The sequence below is a fragment of the Bactrocera tryoni genome, chromosome 4, assembly GCF_016617805.1.
Source record: "Bactrocera tryoni isolate S06 chromosome 4, CSIRO_BtryS06_freeze2, whole genome shotgun sequence".
Taxonomy (NCBI): Eukaryota; Metazoa; Arthropoda; class Insecta; order Diptera; family Tephritidae; genus Bactrocera; species Bactrocera tryoni.
The window spans coordinates 7,069,485-7,093,202 of NC_052502.1; the positions used below are offsets into that span (position 1 = coordinate 7,069,485).

The following is a 23,718-nucleotide window of genomic DNA, read 5'->3' on the forward strand; positions in this document are numbered from 1 at the left end:
TTTTTGTCACAATGTTTTTACAATATTTAGTATTTAAAAAGCCTAGCTTATATCATAAAAGTGCATTAAAAATATTTTAATACGTGCTCGTAACCAATTGTATAAACGTTCATAGCTATTTATTTGTATAAATATAGGCATTAAACGTTATTTGCATTGAGCTGCAATTAACCTTGGTCCCTTAAAAATCTTTAACTTCAATGAAGCAACTGAAAGTTATTAAAACATCAAAAAAAAGTACCGTTAAATGTAGTATTATAATACATAATTAATGAAACTGTATTTGCCTACTCAAGCAACTTATTTATTTCAATAATGGAGAAAATGCAATAACTGTTCAATAACTTAAATTTTAATTTAATTAACTATATATGTATATGTACATATGTATATTGATTTAAGTGTGAAATTGTGTAAAAATTTATTAGAATTATAATCATAAACTTACAATTTTATAATTACTTAACGCTTTGAGAGCCAACCGAAATGGCGCTGATAAGTACTAGTTGTTATTTGAATATTATTGATCGCATATGAATTTTTACGAGTTCTCAAGTTATCTCAAGACTACAATAAACTTACACAATTTTGTTTTTAGTGCAGTAACGGGTTATACTCTTACGATTCTTGACTTGGTTTCTTTTTATCACAAAACAAATTTTGAACCAACCGCCAACCACCACAGCACCAAGAACAGCTTAATTACTGCCTATTGTGGATATAAAGCGCTCGAGTTGGCTCGAAAACCCAGAGCAGCTCTCTCCTCCTATAGTCCACCAAGTCGCAATAATTCGTTTTATAGATATCCCGTTATATGAGGACGTCGGGTTCCCCTGCCAAATCAAATTCGTTTGGAATACTGCTCGTTTAGCATACTAATTTCTCAATATACTATATATATACCTAGTCTTATCACCTATCGTATAAATCATAAACTAATATTTCGTAAATGGCTGACAATTATACTATATAGTATTAATATCGGCCTGTCAGACAGACCGCCCACTGTCATTTTCATGCTCTACTTTAATACAGTTATTTGGTTCATGGCACCAGAAAATGGCAAAATTGCACAAATAATTGTGTCAATGCGAGCAATACAATTACTAAATAAATGCATTTTGCACTTACACAGATACACACATACAAGCAATTGCATTAAATTCATAACGATATTAAAACAATGCATGTACATATGTATGCATGTGTATTGTGTGTGTATGTGTTGCATCGACCGACAATTCCACGCATGCCAAGCCTCTTCCTATAGCTCATTTAAACGTCGATTGCAAAGCCTATCTTTTTATATCAAAATAAATAAATTATAGCTCGCCGATTGCAAATATTCCGAATGAGTGTTCAACCATAAGGTTTGCCAAATGGCATGGCATGCGGCAAAGGCGATCAGAATTTCGATTCGAACTAGTTGATTATTCACCATTTCAGAACTGCATACCAATTGGCGTTAAGTGGACTAATTTTGGAACAGTTCGCACAGATTTTTATTCTCAAAAACATATTTCTGCTCAAATCGATTAATATGAGTACAATTTATTTTGTACCTCATTTACAATTAATAATGCAGAAATGTGATACAGAGTGCTACAATTCCCACCATTACAAAGTTATACATGTACGGATATGTATACGATTGTGGCGCTTCAAAATGGATTGTTTAATTATTTAATGTGGATCATGTCTGATTTTTAATGGACAGATTTTACAAAAGTTTATTATGAGGTCAATTTGGTGTCACGTGGCTAGTTTGTATGTATGTATGTATGTATGTATCTCTGTATCTCTGTATGAATGTATATATGCACTTACACATAAATAATACGCAATTGCAATGATAATATCATCTATCCGTCACCTGTCGATCGTGGGAAGTTTACAGCCTGTAGACGTGATGCGTCGTCTTATTGGTTTTGACATAAGAATTTATTGCCAAATTAATATTCATGAGCATCTAAATGAGGTTAAGACTGTGTGGAGCTACATACATATGTACATGTTTTTATGAATCTATAGTTTGCTTAAAGACAGAAATATGAGATGAGCTTTACATATATTTTATTTTGTTTTAATGATAATATGTACATATAGTATATGTTTTTATTTATGCTTTATGTAGGCTCATTGATCATAGAACACACTTTTGATTTATTTTGAATACAACTTTATGGAAAGAGGGTGGAGTTCCTGAGAGTTATAAATATTTTGAAATTTTAAACTTTTTTAAATTTCACCTGCCAGAAAATTGAATTTGATGTATAAATATACATAAGTATAAAAGTATATAATAAATATATCGAGTATGAGAAAACATAAATACAACAATTAGTTGAAAAAATTGTTTTGCTAGAGTTGCCACTCTCTTCAAATATTATAAATATTAATTATTAAATAAATGATAAACAAGTAAGGAAGGGCTAAGTTCGAGTGTCCCCGAACATTTTATACTCTCTCAGGATAAAGCGATAATCGAGATTTCATTATCCGTCATTTACATATTTTTTTATTTTGCTGTAAAATTAATTAGATTAGTAGTTCCTGAGATATGGTTTTTGGTCCATAAGTGAGCGACGCCACGCCCATTTTCAATTTAAAAAAAGCCTGGGTGCAGCTTCCTTCTGCCATTTCTTCCGTAAAATTTAGTGTTTCTGACGTTTTTTGTTTTATCCGATTTCTTCCATTTTTTAACTGTATATGGAAATGCCTGAAGGAAACGACTCTATAGAGTTTGGTTGACATAGCTATAGTAGTTATCTCGGAAACAAACAAAAAACTTAGTAGGGGGCGGGGCCACGCCCACTTTTCCAAAAAAATTACGTCCAAATATGCCCCTCCCTAATGCGATCCTTTGTGCCAAATTTCACTTTAATATCTTTATTTATGGCTTAGTTATGACACTTTATATGTTTTCGGTTTTTGCCATTTTGTGGGCGTGGCAGTGGGCCGATTTTGCCCATCTTCGAACTTAACCTTCTTATGGAGCCAAGAAATACGTGTACCAAGTTTCATCATGATATCTCTATTTTTACTTAAGTTACAGCTTGCACGGACGGACGGACGGACAGACAGACATCCGGATTTCAACTCTACTCGTCACCCTGATCTCTTTGGTATATATAACTCTATATCTGACTCTTTTAGTTTTAGGACTTACAAACAACCGTTATGTGAACAAAACTATAATACTCTCCTTAGCAACTTTGTTGCGAGAGTATAAAAATTATTTAGAAGAAGAAGAACTTGTATTATTTAAATGTTAAAATATGATAATTACATGGGTTTCCTCGGGCAAAAAACAGTCTTTTTTAAACAATTTTTTTCTCCAAAAATTAAATATTTTATTAGAATTTTTTATTGTTACAAACATACGCTTTTAACAAAGAAATTCTGAAATTTTTAGAAAATAAATATTTTAAGCTCAACCATTGCGGTTGAGTAGCTCTCGAGAAATTTTGCCAACTGTCTCCAAAAACACAGTTTCGAGAAAAACACGTTTAAAGACGGCGCACTTAGCCTAGCAGAAGTTCTCAAGACTGTATCTTCGAAGCTATTACTCGGGTAAACTTGAAAATTTAGGACAATATTCTAGAGGTGTTTTAGAATTTAATAAGACAATCAAAAAATTTGATTTTTGAAACCCGTAAACCCAGCTAACCCTTTAACTTAGTTAGATTTACTTTTCCTTCCTTATATAACTGCCAAAAGCCTGAGGAGATAGAAATTAGCTCAAGATACTAAGTACCAAATGACCAGAGCTGGCACGATAAACGACATTTTGACGTATTTTAATACAGATCTTTATTACAGCCTTCAAAGTGGGTTCATGGGCTAGCACAAGCGTACCCAATGCTTAATCCAATTAGCAATACAGTTGATATTTGTTATAAACCTGGGCTGGGGTGGCCTTCAGTGCCTTCAGCGAATTTTGTTTTTTCGGTTTTGCCTCACTTTTGGAGCGCATTTCACTAAATTGTTGCAGAGTTTCGACATCATATAATGTGTTTGATGAATGTAGTGTTCTCAACTACGTTGTCAAGCATCTCTTTTCGACCTCTATTCGACATCGTTCTGGCAAAAGATTCAAGATTTATGACGCACTTCAAACCAATATGTGTTGAGTGGATCTGTAAGAAATATTACGATTTTCAGCACTCTTCTTTTAACTTTTTCGATGTTATCGTGTAACAGAGGTGGATGGAAAGCACAAAATTTCAAAGAAAACTCGTTTTTCAATTTCTTTCCCAAGCTAAAAATCGCCAGGTAAACTTTTTGTGCCGTCAAAACACACTAATTGACATTTGGAAACCAAACCTCACACGAATTTAGAAAGGTTATATCAATGTAGGGAAACACTTTAATCGTTTCGGTTGGCGTGAGCAGGTTAAGGGGTCAGTAGGGTAATCTGGGCTGTTTTTTTGACTTTTTCATTCTTTCTTTCTTCTTCATATCATTTTTTATTCTTCAACAGAAATTTTTCACATATCATGAGGTATATCGTGGATTGTATAAACAAATTTTTTCGGAATTTTTTGATGACATCTGTCGGAGAAATGGCTGGGTGAATGAGATGCGTTTTTTCACTGGCGTAACGATTTCTCTTGTTTGGATCATACAAAAACCCAATTTATTCTTAAAAAGTACGTGAATGGTTATCGTCCTTACTAGAATCATGAAAAAATGTTGATTAATAAAAAAGTAATTACCGTTTTTTTTAATTCTTCCCCATGTTTTTTTACATAAATTTTGTCATAACATTGTCAACAAATTATAAAAAATTATGAATCTAGTAGGGACGATAAGCCCTAAATTAAAAAAAAAATATTAAGCAAATCGGTTGAGTAATTCGACCGGAATGACGTCCGCCAGTTTAAAAAAGTGTGTTTTGAGAAAATCGCTCCAAACGTCGAGCGGTATTCTTATTTTTGGGCCTTTTTCGAAACCTTCTAAAGGTAAAGTGGATTTCTGTATTCATACTAAGGGTATAAAGGAACAGAAAATGCAAAAAAATTAAAAAAAAACATTACCCTACTGCCCCTTAAAAATCGTCCAAACCATTTAACTAACTCACGATATTACATATTAAGAGTACGGTCAGAAATATTCATAAATATTCATAATCCCATTTAATCTATTGTATTAAACTTTTTGTTTAGTAGAATGACAAAACGGATAAAGAAGGTTTCGAAATAAAGATTTGAGTAAGATAGTAGTAGCATAATTATTAATTATATACTTTACATACTTAAGCAAATTATCTAATCTTAAATTGGCTTAAAGGTCCGGCTTGGGATTATATTCTACAATTATATAATGCAATAAACTTCACCTATGTCATAGTTCACATGAAGCCTCATACTTCTCCGCGATTATTTTGTATCACACCCTTGATATTGTGTTATCAACGCATTCCCATAATGAAAAAATACATATCTAAGCAAAAAACAATGTAGATATATATACATATGTATATATGTAAAGAAAAGTAAATAGCTTGATTTATGTGTTAGCGCGAAATCGACATCTAAGCAAACTCATCACAAAATGAAATGCGTGAATGCTTCCTCACGCGTTTTAAATACCGACTGCCAACCAAACAGACGCCGGGGCGTATGAGTAATGTTAGACGAGCACATAAAATGCACAGGTGGGCGTTGAGCCAAACAGTGAAATGCGCACTTAAACAACGGTACACGCGCGTGAATGGGAAAATACAAATGAGAGACTGCAAACAGACAGCTAAAGAGCTTTGAAATGCACACATGCAAATAAATGTAAAAATTATAAATGTATGTAGGCATGTGCCACGCTGCAGCAAGTTCACTAGTCTGAGTTAATGAACTTGAGGTAGCACTAAACTAACGGTGCCAGTGGCCACCTGCCAGTTTTGAATCATTCATAGACATACGTACATATACATATGTGTACAAAGTGAGATATTCATTGTGTGCCTGCGTAATTTTGCATATTTTTGGATGAATGGATCATTTCTGCTTATGTCCGAATTCATACTTATACTCCTGTATATGTATGTATATTTTGCTATAAAAATTATATTAGTATAGGTTGTGTTTGTGCGTATGTGCTGACAAACAATTAGTGCTCATGCCCACACTTTTCATAATATCTATTGTGGTGCCATAAATAAAGTATGACGCCTACTCGGAAACGTTCCCCAAAAATATGTGTATGTATATTTTTGTGTGTATACACATATATACCAAAATTAAACAAATGAAATTGATTGTGAGTAGTAAACATTATAGTACACAGTAATAAAGAAATATTAAATTCTTCTATTAAAGTATTGAAAATTGGTCACAATTTTACAATTATTTTTATAGCCGCAATAAAAATTGCCTGCCATAAAAAGCACTTGATAGCTACCTCATATTGCCTATAGTTTACCGCCTTTTTGAAATACCTAAAATGCCCACCTGTGCGCAGTTTAGCTCAGCTTCCTTTATGAGATGTGCTGGAGCCAATAAAAGCGAATGTGGGTCAATGTCGATGCGTTTGGCAAATTTCCGTTGCACTCGAGCTATAGCAAAAATTACGTACATACATACATACATATAGCACACATAGAAGGGGCATTTTGCCCATCTGCGGAATTTCCTCTGCACATTTTTGCCATTTAGTGGGTTCGCAAAGGAAGCGCGCTCAAATGACAGGGGATTTCCTCCGCTTTTACAAAAGCAATTATAATTTATGTAATAGATTTCTGTGAAAGCACTAAAATGCCAAGTGTATGAGCGAACATAGTTTTGAGCTTGACCTTATTCAAGGTCCAGCGTGCATTACACGAACATAGTTTTCTCATTTAATCGAAAATGCGTACGAAACATATTGCGGTAATAAATATTTACATATGTGGCTGCATGCTAGGCCAAAGAAATGTGTGTGTGTTGGCATGGATAAGACAGCAAGTCTTCTTTGGCGTATGAAATAAATAGATTGTATTGGAAATGTGCCCAAAAAAATTTTATTTTGATTTTTGACAGGGTGATGATGGTAAATTATCATGCGGATGCTGCTATTGATGATGAGTGCAGCACTTACATAATTTATGATATATAGGAGAAAGAAATATTATAAATATTCATAAATATGGATATTACAATGAAATTATTATATATATATATATATATATATATATATAGATTATAACGGGTTTTTCAATGAGACCGCTACAAAAGTTTTTTTTTTAATTAAACAAAAATATTTTGCAATATCAATGAAATCCTTTATTTCTGTACATTTGATGTTATTATGTATGGAACTCGATTTCTTTTGCATGGACACCACCGTCACGCGTGCAGAAGTCCAAACGCTGAAAGAAATTTTCGACGGATTTCAAGCATAAATCGGCAGATACTGCTGCAATTTCACGTTCGATATTCTTACGAAGTTCATCAACCGTCGCTGGCTTGTTGGTATCGACCATTGACTTAACATAACCCCACAGAAAATAGTAAAAACGGTGTCGTGGGTCATTTCGTGAGATAAAACATTCACCAAACTTGGTTTTCAATAAATCAAATGTGATATTCGCTGTGTGGCTTGTGGAACCACATATTGTTCAAGTTCATATCATCCGATTCGGGCCGAAAAATATTCGGTTATCATTGAGCGGCAGCGATTTCCATTCACAGTAGTGTACCGGTCTTGAACATCACGAAAGAAGTACGGCCCCATGATACCGCCGGCCCATGAACCGCACCGAACCGCAATTTTTTCGGGATCCAATAGGGATGGATGGAGTACGTGTGGATTGCTGCCTGACCAATAACGGATATTTTGTTTATTGACGAAGCCATTCAGTCAGAAATTAGCCTCATCACTGAAGATGATTTTTCAATGAAAATCCGGATCGTTTTCGATACGATGATTCTGGTGGTCAAGCGGCTTCAGTTCTTGCGTCAATTTAATCTTGTAAGAATGTAGACCAAGATCTTTTCGCAAAATTCGCGACAACGACATCACAGAGAACGACGTGTGAAAGACTGATTTGGGTATTCCTCAATTGTTGCGCTATCGGCAGCAATATACTCGACATTACAGGCACTTCTTTGTTTCACTGGCACGGGAACAATTTGTACTGTGCCTGTAGTTCCTGCTGCTGCTGCTCTGGACAGTGTCCACCCTCAGAGAAGTGACCATTGACTCAGATAGCAGAGTGGCGATACTAGCCTTGAACTCAGTTATAGTGCGTTCAGGGTTGCTCGAAAAGTGTCTAGCGTCGCTATCTCTAGCAGCGAGAGTATTTGTGATAAGACTGGCATGGGTGCCGGGCCACAGCAGAATCGCTGCTAATTGCAAAGCTGATGAGCTAGCAAGGAAAGGCAACCTAGAATCATTATCGGCAGAATAGGAGCGAGTCGGTGCTCCTGCATCCTCTTGTGTTCTACTACTAGATAGCTGGGCCTCGCGGATACTTGGCCAACGCTGGATGATCATTATGTTGAGTTGAGTCGATTTAGCCATATCCGTCTGTCCGTCTGGCTGTATATGTACGAACTAGTCTCTCAGTTTTTAAGATATCGATTTGAAATTTTGCAAACGTCATTTTCTCTCCAAGAAGCTGCTCATTTGTCGGAACTGCCAATATCGGACCGCTATAACATATAGCTGTCATACAAACTGAACGATCGGAATCAAATGCTTGCATGGGATACTTCCTGTATCCTGTATGAGTTATTGTTTATAGAAATAACGAAATATCGGAAGAAATTGTTCAGATCGGTTAACTATAGCATATAGCTGCCATACAAACCGAACGATCGGAATCAAGGGTTTGAATGAAAAACTTTCGCATTTGACGTGGTATCTTCATGAAATTTGACATGGATTACTGCTTAAGGTAGTAATATAATTTTCGAAAAATTGTTCAGATCGGCTTAATATAGCATATAGTTTCCATACCAACTGAACACATAGTTACAAAAAAAAATGCACCTGTGAGGGGTATATTAGCTTCGGTGCAGCCGAAGTTAACGTTTTTTTCTTGTTTTGTTTAAAAGTTTAAGAAAGAAACTAAAAAAGCCGCCATGCCATATGACATATGAAGCTAATTTATAATGACTGCATATCGTTAAATTTAAGCTAAACTTTTAAGAACTTTTTTTATAAAGCTTAATTTGACCTCACGACACATTTTTTTTTTATAAACTTCGAAATTAATTATTGCTTAAAAATCAACCAAAGCGATTTGAGAGTCATATGAAATATGACATGTGTATGGACTGAGAAACTGTTGCAACCAAATCGCTATAATTATCAATATGTATCTTAAAATGTGTATATATACATACATACAAGTTTTTGTGTTTACTATTCATTTTTCTGTGCTTTAGGGAAATACTCATGTTTGCATGTGCCGATCTCTACTAATGGCTTTATCTAAGCTTCGTACGTGAGTCATTGCAATCACATCGAATGACGACCTCTACTAAGGTTAGGAATGCAGGTTCAGCATTTCGTTTATTTAACTATAAAAATATATGAATTTAATATTAATTTAATAAAAAAAATATGAACTTAATATTTTTGTTGAAAGGGAGTCACGTAGAACATTTATAAATCACGTAGAACATTTATAAATAGTTTTTGTAGATAAATATCAATGTGCATAAAAAACCGCGCTTAATATTATGGATATACTCATAAAAACATACATATGTCTATATGTATGGACATGTGCAAATTAGTATACAAAAGTTAAGGGACAACCCAACACACCAAAAGTTGAGCACTTTTTTTGTTCTCAGCCAGGTTACTTCATATCCATACTTTTCTTATGCAAATAAACATAATATGTAGGCAGACGCTCATTTATACAAATATATATGTATGCATGTATATATTCACCTTATACGCGTTGACCCATCAAAAAGCTATGGAGCTTATGTAAATTGAAATGACAGTTGGGCACCCCTTTTTGGTGGCTCCAACATTTGACGGAAATTGTAAATTACAATTGACTTATGCGTGCACATTCACTTCTGTATGTACATATGTATGTACGTATGAAATTGAAAATATTCGTTTAACGGGCCTATGCGTCTGCGCATTGATTTTCAAAAGTTGCTGGTGCCGCTGCTCTTCATTGTCGGGAATGACGGGTAATGCGCACAAAGTGCACTTCAATTGTCCAACCATTATGCTAAATGCGCATGCATACATACACACGTACAAGCACATTAACAAATCTGTGTACTTATCACTTGATTTGTGTTGATTCATTGACGCATAAAAATGCATTAAATTGAATTTGTTTATATGTAAGTAAGTAAGTGCTTTCATGTAACCAGAAACGTATGTTAAATAGTTACATACGCATACACACACACACACACAAAGTTCATGTTAAATATTAACTATTATATGGTTATGTGTGCTACATTATTTGTACAGAGGTACTTGATGTGTTAAGTGCACTGTAAAAATGGGAAATTATAGGGTTGTCCTTAGACCAAAAAAAAAACAAATTTATTTAAAAATAAATATTTTTCTTCATTTTTTATTAATAACTAAATTTTATTGTGAATAAAATTTTAAAATTGCAAAAATAATTAAAACAGAGACTAAATCGGATATATTAGATCTAATCAATTCGAAAATAATTTATCATTTCAATGCCTACTTAAAATAAATCCTTTAACGCTCTTTTGGCATTTTTAGAATGTAATGGGTTAAGTCGGACATCAATGTCTAGCAACCGAAACCTTTGCTGCTTTGACTTTTCAATAGATAACTCACGCATAAAACAAGATTTCGAAGTTTTACATGTTGGGTAGTCGAAAAAGTCTTTTCGTATTTTGTCAATAGATGTCATTGCATTAGTATATCTCCAGTGCTACCAATCACATTGTGATATGACCATATAGTGTTGGAAAGGTGAGATTTTAATCTTCATTTAACCAAAAAAATTAAACTCAGAGAAGCTGAAGAAAAGTTATAGCTATATTTATTATATATGTACATGTAATGAGTGAAAATAAAGAAAAAGTTCGGTAAATTTTGAAATTTTTTGTATAAAAAAGGAAAGAATGCCTCTCAAGCCACCAATGACATTTTTGAAGTTTACGGAAACGATGCTCGTGTAGCACAACAACAATTCGTTCGCTTCTGTTCTGGATATTTCTATGTGAAAGATGCTCTGGTTGACCTATCATTGAAAAAGTCGATGAAATTATGGAAAAGATTGACCAGAACCTTCACATAAGCAACCATGACATCGCTAAAGAACTTGAGATTCATCACGGTTTTGAACCATTTAAAAAAGGCGGGCTACAAAAAGAAGCTCCATGTTTGGGTCCCACATGAATTGTCTGTGAAAAATTTAATGGACCGAATTAACATCTGCGATCCTTTGCTGAAACGAAATGAAATCGAAGCATTTCTGAAGCGAATGGTAACAGGAAATGAAAAGAAAATCAAATACGACAATAATGTGCGAAAAAGAGCATGGTCTAAGCGTGGTGAAGCTCAAAAAATGGTCGCAATGCCAGGATTGACGCCTCGAAAGGTTATGCTGAGAGTTTGGTAGGATTGGAAAGGAATCATCCACTATGAGCAGCTCCAGCGTGGTCGAACGATTGATCTTACTGTCAACAAATGATGAGATTGAACAAAGCAATCGGAAAAACGGTAGTTTTTCGCCGAGAATCCAGAAAAATTTTACACTGATGGAATAATGTCTTTAGGCGAAAAATGGCAAAAAGTGGTCGACTAAAGTTCATTATAAATATAAAAAAATAAGTTGAACTTTGATTGGACATACGAAAAGACTTTTTCGACTATCTAATATACTATATACATACACACACTATTCGTGATATATAGCAAGTTTCAACCAAATTTGGTGAAATATATAAGTCTATAATCTCGTTTGGTCCACATTTGCTGAATATATTCACAATCAAACTTTCTCATATGGTGTTTTATTCTTATTTGAACGAAATCAGTAATATACCAGCTGATCAAATTTGACCCGGACTGACGAAAAAACCATTTTTATATATTTTAATACAAATTATTATTATCGGCTTCAAAATACGCTCCTTAGCATAAGCATGCAATCGATTAATAAAATTTTTCATATACTATATTCATAATATCGTCTCATATGGCCTTCAGTGGCTTCAGCGGATTTTATTCTAGGTTTCGGCTCATTTTTGATGTGCAATTCGCTAAAATTTTGGACATTTTCGATATCATATTCATAAACCCACCAGTTTTCACCAGTAATAATGCATTTGATGAATGTAGGGTCCTCAGTTACATTGTAAAGTGTCTCTTTTGCCACCTCTTCTCTACGTCGTTTTAGCAAAACATTCGGGTATTTTGGTACGAGTCTAGCATTGACATGATTTATACCCAAAACATTAACCGGAGGTAATTATTATTATAATTAATTAATCTTGAGTCGCCATTAGAGATGTTGAGATTTGGTGATATCGGTCTGATACCAACACTATGATTTTCAAGCACTATTTCTTTAACCTTTTCCGATGCTTGCGCCATTAACTGAGGGGAATGGACGACTCGCATGAGGAGTTGGTTTTACCCATCTAGAAAAAAATATATCAATTCGGTTTGTAGGTACATTTTATAAAGATCTATCTATTATATATATAATTTTCGACACTACTAAATTTTTGGTTCTAATAAGACCCATCTTATTTTTTACTTTTATTTTCCGGCATGATCTAACTTTTACCCTTACTTACCTATTATCTATATTATCTTATCAACATAAAATGAATTAGTGAAAACGACATTAAATCAGAATTTCTTTGCTAAAAACGCAAGCTCTACTTCATAGAGTAAATATGAAAACGTATTTACATATTTATTTTTATTTTCCACGCCCATTTATTGCCATGACGAATAGCAGTAAAAATGACAAAATTTACCAACAAAATTAAAATATACAAACTAATCCATCTGGCAATGTAATTACAAGTTCGGCGAGTCGGTGCACGCAACTGTCGTTATGCCACAAAATAGCTAAAAACCCGTGCTAGAATATTACCATATTTTATCTCTGCGTATAAACTTCCATTCACTTGTCTATTCATTTAAACTTAAGTGCATTTATGTAAACGCAAATGCATGTTGCTGTGTTTGTTTATTGCTGCGATTTTATTGCATATTATGCAAATGTGGCTACAAAAAACAGTTTTTGCCATTGCGACGGGTATTTAGGTGCCATTGACTTCTTTGCATGGCAGTTTTAAGTTCAACTGCAGTATTGTCATGCCGATTATCAAGCATAATGTTTCGGAAGCAGACTGCTGACATTGAAAGGCATTAGGCATTACCGCTGAAAATGATTACTTCGTTGCACTCCACGAGCCACTCTTGCCATGAACTGATAATTATTGGTGAATATTAAGTGTGCCTTCCTCTTTATCAATATTTCACGAGTATTTAAAGGTTATGAAATAAGATATAGTCTTCATATAGCGTTAATGAAATCATACATTTTTTGTAAAAATTAATGCTCTCATTCGAGGCTGTTTTAATCTTTTCATTGGGGGTGTTTTTTTTTTTTTGTGGCGGGTCCCAAGCCCAGTGCGCAACCTTAGGGATGATTTGCCTTCTCACTTCAGCTCACTTTCAAACGGATGTTTTTTTTCTACCAAGAGGTTACTTGGTCTAAGACTGGAAGTGGTGAGCTGTTTCAGCCATATGTAAACAAATCGTTTCTGTCCACTGCCACATGGCTCCATCCTGCAGTACTCGCCGGGGGAAGCAGAGGAAGAGAAAGACCTTTGCTCCAATGGAAAGACCAGGTGGAGAAGGAGGTGGCTACACTTAGAATCTGCAAATTGAACTAAACAGCGAAAAAGAAGAGCGAGTGGAGCATTGTTGTTAACGCGACTGTAACCGCGTAAGAGTCTACGTCAATAAGAAGGAAAGAAAGGAAGAAAGTGTATGCTTGGTATACCGAAAAGAGTGCTTTGATAGTGCAGCGGTACCATGCTTTGCAGTTCATAATTTTCGACCAAAGGGAAATCAGGCAGGGTTTTGACGGCACCTCCCAAAATAGATGGACCATTATAAAGTTGGTCTGCCGATTCTAGAAATATCGCAAGAAGACCATACCATCGAGATCCGTATGTTCGTATTCAAGAAACAATTGCGACTGTTGCAACGTCAACTCAGGTAAAACAAAGAGTCTCGACCCGCAACGTATCGGCGCAACTAGGAGTTTGCAGACGGCTATTACAACGAGTAATTCATGACGACTTAAACCTGTTTCCGTAAAAAGCTCAAATAACAAGCCGGTTAAACTCTCTAAACTTGCCTATTCGCCTGGAATTTTACCAAAACTAGATTGAACTCTCCGAAGAAGACAATAACATGATAGTCTGCCGGTTAATGTCTGATCATAAGCCTTGAACTAAACGAAAATATAAGAAAGCAAAATTGCCGTATATGGAAGGAATTAAATCCAGAATAATTCACGAGACGGAACTTTACCCAGAAAGAGCCATTTGTGGTACGCAGTTTCATGAAGGTGTCTTAACGGGCTGTACTTCTGTGATGAAAACGGTGTAAGAGTAACTATCAAAGGACACTGTTATTTAAAGATGTTGACTGAGTTTTTTTACCCGAAACTGTACACCACGTATCCCTTTCAATATCGTTTGGTTCCAGCAAAATGGAGCAACTGCCCACATAGCCAGACCGGTTATTGCGGAGCCCCAACGAAAATTTAAAAACAAATTAATTTTAAGAAACTCCACTTTCCCCTGCGCTCCTCCAAGGTCACCTGGCCTGACTGCACCCGACTTTTTATGGGGTTATGTCTAGCAAGAAGTGTACAAAACAATACACAGAAATCTGACTGAATTGAAGCATTCCATTAAGTCGATGATTGGGGCAATCCCGACTTCAACCCTTAAGACCGCAATAATTTTCAAATTAGGTGTCGCATATGCGTGGAGATCATTTACGGTCCATAATTATCAAAAGTTATTTCGCAGGTATCTTAAAAATTGTAGGATCCTCAGAAAAGTTATAGGTTTTAATTCTTTATAAATAGAATCTGGAGGGCGAAATCTCTTCGAACCAAGATGTTTCGGCCTTGATTTCGCAAAGATGAGACAGTCATGAAAAACAAGGAAGGACAACTTTCACAAAATTTTAACCTTGACACGTGAACGCATGAACGGAACAAATAAATTAATCATAGAATAACTATTCACAAATAGAAAAGCCCAAAATATTTCAATGCCGTTTATTACGTATAAGGTTAGGATTATTATTTCACAACACAAATTCCTTAATGGAATTTGTTTCAGCAATTGTACCTACCTAAGAACTATGTTCTTGCTTCGCTTGTTAGAAGAAAAAATACATTCTAGTACAATGTCGACAACAAAAATGCGAAGAAAGTAAATATGGTGGCGCATGTAATTCTCTCTTGTACTTGAGCTGGTTTCTTTTAACCGATTGATTGCCCCCAATCGAATGAATATATTTTAGTTGATATGTGTGTGCGCATTGCATATGTCATCACAATAAACTATAGAACTTTGAAGGGGTGATTATACGTATAGGTTTAGACTGTAGGTGGTTGTACTACCAACAAAGTGGAAAACCCATTAGCTAAAGTGACTATTACAAATAACGTTGACTATTCAGCTCTCTAAGGCTAACGGACGAGTTCATCAGTTTTCATATAGAATGAAAATAATTTTAAATTTCGGTGATCAATAAAACCATTTTTAAAGTCGATTTTTACGTTGATAGTTTTCAATGAATACTCCTTGCCTTTATAGCAACAATTACTTCGATTTTAAATGTCTCAGAAATTTTGCAGAATATATGCAGAAATACTAAATCCAAAGAAAATTGTGTTTAATAGACAACATTTTCTTATCTTAAAGCTCTAGTAGTAGATTGAATAAAATATAAACGCATTCCTTGGGATCAAACGGAAACTAGTTCCAGTACACATACTCAAGCCTAATTGCCCATTAAATTGCAAGCAACTACCAATAATGTGCACACACACAAATGCATATGCAAATACAAATATTATTGATATATTTTCGCTCCATTAATTACACATAAACTTGACCTTCACCATAATGACCACGGTCGCTTTGAGGTGGTTTTGTGGTGCCAACGAACCAAAGCTATTTTCGCCTTTTCAGTCGTAAATTAATAATGTTTTAGTAGACATGCATGTAGTAATTGCTTAGTATTGGAATTATTGAACGAAATATGCCGAATTTGCCATATTTACAGAATTGTCAGAAAATTATACGCTTGCGTTCGTTGAACGCGAAGACAGATCCAGCCGCATTGGCGCGTGAAGTCGTGGATAAATGTGATCTCATACACAAATCCCAATTGGCGGATGTGGAACAGATAATATTCTATCTGAAGAATCGAAAAGACAATGCTGGTGCAGGTGAGTATATACATATATACATATACACATAACTAATCTTCAATGTGTAAATATTGTTCCTTTAGACATCGCTGACAATAACAGTCACCATCGGTCGGCTGTATCGGGAAAGCGTACACCGGCCAGCAAGGCGAACCCAGCCTCTGCTGTTCTTTCACCCGCTAAAACACCAGCTAGCAATGCAGATGTCTCCATCAATAATATTGATGAATATGTGGAGTTGTTGTACGAGGACTTGAGTGAACGAATACGTGGTTCAGCAATGATCCTGCAAGTGGCACGCAACCCAGACAATCTGGAAGAGCTGGAGAAAAATGGTTTGTGTAAAAGGTTCATAGATTTTACAATAAAAAAATTAATTTAACTGTTTTTCTGGTACTTCAGAGGCTTGCCTGAGCGCTTTATCGCGCGTATTGCGAGAGGATTGGCGCAAGAGCTTAGATCTATCCACAAATATAATATATATATTTTTCTGTTTTTCGACCTATACGAAATTTCATCCCGTTATTGTACAATATAAGGTGCGTAAAATAAATTTTCAAACACTTGAGAAACTTCTTTCTCTCAAAATGAATTATAGCTGATACTTGAAAATTTTTAAACACAAATATATGTACAATTCTCATCGGTATCATTAATCTTAGATTGGTTCCCTCTGCATGGACGTCATAGACTATGAGCTGCGACGTTATGAAACAATGCGGAATGAGTTGGACGTGAGAAAGAATCCTGTTACCTCTGCACCACTTTCGGCTAAATCCAGCAAAGAGAAACTGAACCGCAGCACTGATGATTTCCTCGATATAATGAATGAGGAAAAACCAAAGGAAGTAAGTTGAATCATCGGTACCGTTCAAAATATATCTCAAATCACAGCAATAAAATGTAACTTTACACGCAGATGGAACCACCACGTCGACGCATACCCGAACTCAAACAACGTCCCAAATCTGGAAATTGGTCTAGTTTCCACGGTTCAATGACTTCCTCAATGATGAAAAGTCAAATACTCAACAGTAGTTACCATGAGGCTCTTTCCACCGGTGCTGCCACCCCTGACTCGGGCATTTCATCGAACGGTGACATGAAAGCGACCAGCAATGAGGCGCTCGATCGCAACGATCCAAAGGTAAAGAAAGAAGAGATCGATCGTCTTAATAAGCAGTTAAAAGTATTTGCTAAGAAACAAGAGCAACTATTACGTGTTGCTTTCTACCTGCTACTGAATATGGCCGAGAATATTAAATTGGAGGAAAAGATGCGACGCAAGCACATCGTGAAGATGCTCGTCAAAACATTGGATCGACAAAATATCGATCTCTTAATGTTAGTGACAACATTTCTGAAGAAGTTATCTATCGTACGTGACAATAAAGATGATATGGGCGAGTTCAATGTCATTGCCAAATTGCCACGCCTATTCCAAAGTGGTCACACCGATTTGGCGCAAGTGACACTGAAACTGGTCTTCAATTTATCATTTGATGGTGTGTTGCGGCGAAAAATGGTCGGTGCTGGTTACCTGCCAAAGCTAGTGATGTTCATCAATGATGAGAAACACCACGGCATCGCAATGAAGATACTCTATCACATGAGCTTAGATGATTGGGTGAGTGCAAGAGCTTATAGTTTCCAAAAAATATAAATTAATCCATATTAACGTATTGCCATTTCAGGTTAAAGGCTTATTCACACACACTGAGTGTGTTCAAATGGCCACCGATGCCATAATACTCAATCTGAATAGCAAGGTTGATCTCGATCTCATCGCACTTTGCATCAATCTATCGCTGAACAAACGTAATGCACAAATCATGGTCGAAGGCAATCGGCTGCATGATCTAATGGATCGCGCTTTCAAATATCAGGACTCACTACTAATGAAACTGCTGCGTAATCTTTCACAGCACGAAATGTTGCAACCAAAATTTATTGACTATGTCGGCGATCTGGCGCGCATACTCACAATTTGCGAGGATGAATCGTTTGTGGTGGAATGTCTTGGTATACTAGGTAATCTCTCGCTAGCCGATTTGGATTACTCACAAATATTGCAGAACTTCCAACTAATACCCTGGATAAGGGATGTGCTTGTGCCCGGTGCCAAATTGGACGATATGGTACTCGATACGATTGTTTATTTGGGTACCTGTGCACATGACGAACTTTGTGCGTTGCTGTTCTGTCGCGCAAAGGTTGTGCTCTCGTTGATCGAGCTGCTGAAGGCCAAACAAGAAGACGACGAAATTGTCTTACAGATCATTTTCGTATTCCAACAGATTTTACGACACGAAAGCACACGCGAATATATGATCAAAGAGACTGAATCACCGGCGTATCTGATCGATTTGATGCACGACAAGAATGCCGAGATACGTAAAGTCTGCGATTATTGCCTCGACATCATTGCTATCAGTGACAGTGAGTGGGCCAAACGGATCAAGGTGAGTGGGTTGCACTATGAAATGCATTCGAAGCGCTGAATTAGAAAATAGAGACGGAAAACCTTATCTAAATGTTATTTATGTGTACTATTTTAAGTAAAGGGCAAATTTTTTGGTTTCATTATATAAATTTATATGATTTTTATCAATTATAATTTTTTATCAATTCTAATTTTTTTATTAATCATCTATATATTTTATAGCTTGAAAAGTTCCGCAATCACAATTCACAGTGGCTTTGCATGGTTGAATCGCAGCAAGATCAAGACAATGAACAAGACTATGCTGACAATGATGAGAACGAAAACGAACTCGACACCTATTTACGCAACGATTATTTGGACAACTGCGATCTCTACAATAGCAGCAACACAAATAAGGAGAGTGAGGACAATGAAAGCAACAATAGCAACAATCCAGCCAGTCCTGCATTGTCTACCTATAGTCGTCCAGTGAGCAGGTGAGAGAATAACAAAAATTTTAATTTTAGTGTAAGTTTTTAGGACCAAAAAGTTCTTAGGGATCAGTGGGGCTATAAAAGAATAAAATAAGCATTTATGATAGAAATTCGCTACTGTGACATTTAAAAGAAATCTGTTTCAGAAAAGTTTCATATTTATGAAGATTTTGGTCTCTTCAGATCAAATTTTTGTTTTGAAAAAAAGTCCAAAAAATTGTGTTTTTAGTTAAAGTTTTTTTATTGACCTAAAGAGTTATACTAAATTTAAAAATATTGGGTAGTCGAAAAAGTCTTTTCGTATTTGGTAAATAGATGTCGTTTCAGTCGTATATCTCCAGTGCTACCAATCACATTGTGTCATAACATATAGTGTTGGAAAGGTGCGATTTTAAGCTTCATTTAAATTTAAAAAATTAAATTCGAGGAGTTGAAAAAAATTTAAAGCTGTTGAAAAATGAGTGAAAATAATGATCAAATTCGGTAAATTTTGCATAAAAAGGGAAGATTGCCATGCAAGCCACCAATGAAATTTTTGCAGTTTACGGAGACTATGCTGTATCAGTTCGTACAGCACTGAATGGTTCGCTCGCTTTCGTTCTGGAAATTTCTATGTGGAAGATGCATCTCGCTCTGGTCGACCTATCGTTGAAAAAGTCGATGAAATTATGGAAAATATTAACCAGGACCATCACATAAGCCGCCATGACATCGCTAAGGAACTTGAGATTCATCATCAAACGGTTTTGATCCATTTAAAAGACGCTGGCTACAAAAAGAAGCTCGATGTTTGCGTACCGAATGAATTGTCTGTGAAAAATTTAATGGACCGAATTAACATCTGCGATTCTTTGCTGAAACGAAATAAAATCGAACCATTTCTGAAGCGAATGGTAACAGGAGATGAAAAATTAATCAAATGTACGAAAAAGTCAAATGGTCAAGGCGTGGTGAAGCTCAACAAATGGTCGCAAAGCCGGAATTGACGCCTCGAAAAGTTATGCTGAGTGTTTGGTGGGTTTGAAAAGGAATCATCCACTATGAGCAGCTGCGGCCTGGTCTAACGATTGATTCTACATTTTACTGTCAACAACTGATGAGATTTAAGCAAGCAATCGAAAAAAAACGGCCAGAACTGATCAACAGAAAGGGCTTCAACTTTTATCAGAACAACGCTAGACCACGCACTCCTTTGATGACTTGGCAAAAACTGGGAGGTCTTGGGTGGGAAGTTTTGATGCATACACCGTATAGCCCTGACCTTGCACCATCGAACTATAATTTGTTTCGATCAATGCAGAACTTCCTTAATGAAGTAAAGTTGACTTCATGAGAAGCCTGTGAAAATTGCTTGTCGCAGTTTTTCGCCGAAAAATCAGAAAGTTTTACACTGATGGAATAATGTCTCTAGCCGAAAAATGGCAAAAAGTGGTCGACCAAATTGGTATATATTTGGTTCATTAAAGTTCAATATAAATGTAAAAAAATAAGTTGAAGTCTGATTAGAAATACGAATGGACTTTTTCGACTACCCTATATATTAATTGAATAAGCTTTAAGTATTTCAAATGGAAATTATATTTATATAATTTTATAATTTCATTTTTGCCCCTTTAGGTGAAAGCTGAAAAGTTGTCCGAGAGCTCTAAAAAAATACAAACAAAGAGCTTTATATATAAACTTTTAAAATTAGCAAGGAATTAGAATTGTGTATAACGTTCGACGTGTAGTATACTCTTTATATGAAAACTTAAACTTAACCTTATTATTTTGGGGCAAAGATTTTTGTTTCGCCTGGTTTAAAAATTGAGTGAGTATTTTATACATTAATTTTAAAAAGCGTATGCTAGAAATTTAATGCATTTGTATGCCCAAATCCGAGTTGTTTTTTCAATAATTTACTAATAAAATATGGGGACTTAAGAATCTGTTCGGTCGAAACCGTACATATATACCCAATGCAAAGAAAGGATAATTTACCGAGTGCTTTGTGCGAAACTTTAACACATTGGTTGAACATTGAACTTTATATTGATTTATACCAGTTGTTTGTTCGATTCGCTGCACTCCAAGCTTTTCAAAAAACGAATTAAGTAGATAAGATTTAGTAAGCATGGCTAGCAGTTAGGCACGGTGATTACGTATTGGGCTTTTTGCACTTCAAATTAATAATTCCTCACTTATCGCTTTCCCATAATTTTGAATCATATGTTTCCCGTTATTTAGGGAACCATCAATTGAAAATTTTTCTAATACCTCTTTGCATTTATGTATTGGGTATAAAAATAGCTGCTTCCATTTTGCAAATATTTTGGCATTTACTATTAAAACGGAGTTGTAAATATTACTGGTTCTGGCTTTTCAGATGGACACATACCAAATCGCACACTGCGCGACATAAACAATGGCCGTCAATGTATTTTCGTTTAAACAAAAAGTTTTTAAAACACAAACTTGAGAAAATTACTCACTAAAAAAGGTTTCTATCGATTTTAATATTAACTACCTTTAAATCCGCCTTCTCAATTTTTACTGTCCAGTGCAATTCATATTTCTAAAACACAAATTTGTTGTGCATTAAAATAAATGTTATGGAATTGACGTCCAAAATGCATACATACATACATACATACATATCGTAACTCCACTCCTCATATATATTGGCCATAAAGGATGTGACACGTCTTATTCATGTTTCGAAATCATCCAAATTTACGTCTTCCAAAGTTGTCTGTTCTATTTACACATACTATGTATATTAATATACATGTTCTCAGTATATGTATGTATGTAACACTAGTCCATAACATTCTTGTCTTTTGTCCCGTCAATTATTCACAATTCTTCAATCCCCAAACTGTCAGTGTCTCCCTTGCGTTCAACTTGCACACCTCTTTTTTCAAAGTCACCACAGCTGTGAGTTCACTTTTCACCACTCATAAGCACTTTCTTAATACACTATTTCTTGCAGTTCGCTTCAAACTAATGATAGGTATGCTGTTCGTAAATCAAAGTATTTTCGGGTGGCACCATCCAGGGTAAAATACAATAATAGTAAAGTTTGAAATATGATTGCCCTTTTATATTTTAATTTAAAAAGTTAGGATGAAAAATGGATGAAGTGATTTCTTTCTCAATTAAGCAACAATCTCTTTCAACCTTTTTAGTAGCAGTCGTGGTTTATTCTATCCTTTTCAAGACCGACCTAAACATTAAATTAATCTGTCAACAATGGTTCTAAAAAATGTGTAAACTTCACCTCTTAAAAACCTTCAAAGCTGGATTGTTTTCTTCCGTTCGGACAACATAACCTAGTCAGCGCTACCACTGCCTTTTGTTGCGCTGAACTATGTCAATGTCGCCGTATATCTCGTACAGCTCAACGTAGCATCAACTACGGGATAGTCGATAGCAGGACGGGAATGACTAGGGACTTGTAGAGTTTGGTCTTTCTTTGTCGAGAGAGAACTTTACTTTTCAATCGCGTACTGAATACAAAGTAGCACTAGTAGTAGTAGTAGGTATTAAACGGTCTCACTTGGTATCAATCCTGACCGAGCTTTTGATGTTGCTCAACCTCAGTTTACGCAGCCGTTTTAGCTTTACGAGGATACTAAGCTCAGACATAGCGCCATAGAAGCAATTCTTTTTCATGCTGTCGAAGGCGGCTTTAAAATTGACGAAGAGGTGGTATGTGTCGATCTTCCTTTCACGGGTCTTTTCGAAGACTTGACGCATGGTAAAAATCTAGTCAATTTTCCAGGTCTAAACCCACACTGATAAGGTCCAATCAGTTTGTTGACGGTGGGTTTCAGTCTTCCTCACACTACGCTTGATAGGACCTTAAATGCGATATTAAGGAGGCTTATCCCACGGTACTTGGCGCAGATTGTAGAGTCCCCCTTTTTATGGATTGGTCAGAGCACACTTAGAATCATTCGACCATAACTTGCATACCGATGCATGCTCCTTATCAGTTCTTCGCCGCCGTATTTCCATAGCTCGACCGTCAATCCCTCGGCTTCCGCCGCTTTTTTGTTCTTCAGACGGGTAATTGCTATTCGAATCTCCACATACTCTGGCAATGGAACATTTATGCCATCATCGTCGATTGGGGAATGGGGATCGCCATCTCTAGATGCTGTTTAGCAGGCTTGAAAAGTGATCCCTCCATTACTTCAGTATGCTTTGAACATCAGCTACTAGATCACCATTTTGGGTCCCACAAGAGTATATTCTGGTACTGAAACCTTCCGGTAGTCGATGCATCTTCTCGTAGAATTTTCGAGCATTACCCGTGTCAGTCAGCTTCTCAAGCTCTTCTTCGAATTACCGATAAGTAATCCAGATGATAGGAGGAATATAGTTGT

General features: G+C 35.7%; 1 protein-coding gene across 2 annotated transcripts in view; it reads left to right on the plus strand.

Moving 5' to 3' along the window:
* LOC120774310 (kinesin-associated protein 3) overlaps window positions 1-23,718 on the plus strand; it is a 51,901-nt gene that overhangs the window by 26,501 nt on the left and 1,682 nt on the right. For both annotated transcript variants that reach the window (XM_040103841.1, XM_040103842.1), the window contains 7 exons: window positions 16,282-16,447; window positions 16,513-16,764; window positions 16,832-16,968; window positions 17,092-17,277; window positions 17,349-18,056; window positions 18,124-18,891; window positions 19,095-19,351. In XM_040103841.1, the coding sequence (XP_039959775.1) occupies window positions 16,282-16,447; window positions 16,513-16,764; window positions 16,832-16,968; window positions 17,092-17,277; window positions 17,349-18,056; window positions 18,124-18,891; window positions 19,095-19,351 (2,474 nt within the window). The remainder of the gene's footprint in view (window positions 1-16,281; window positions 16,448-16,512; window positions 16,765-16,831; window positions 16,969-17,091; window positions 17,278-17,348; window positions 18,057-18,123; window positions 18,892-19,094; window positions 19,352-23,718) is intronic.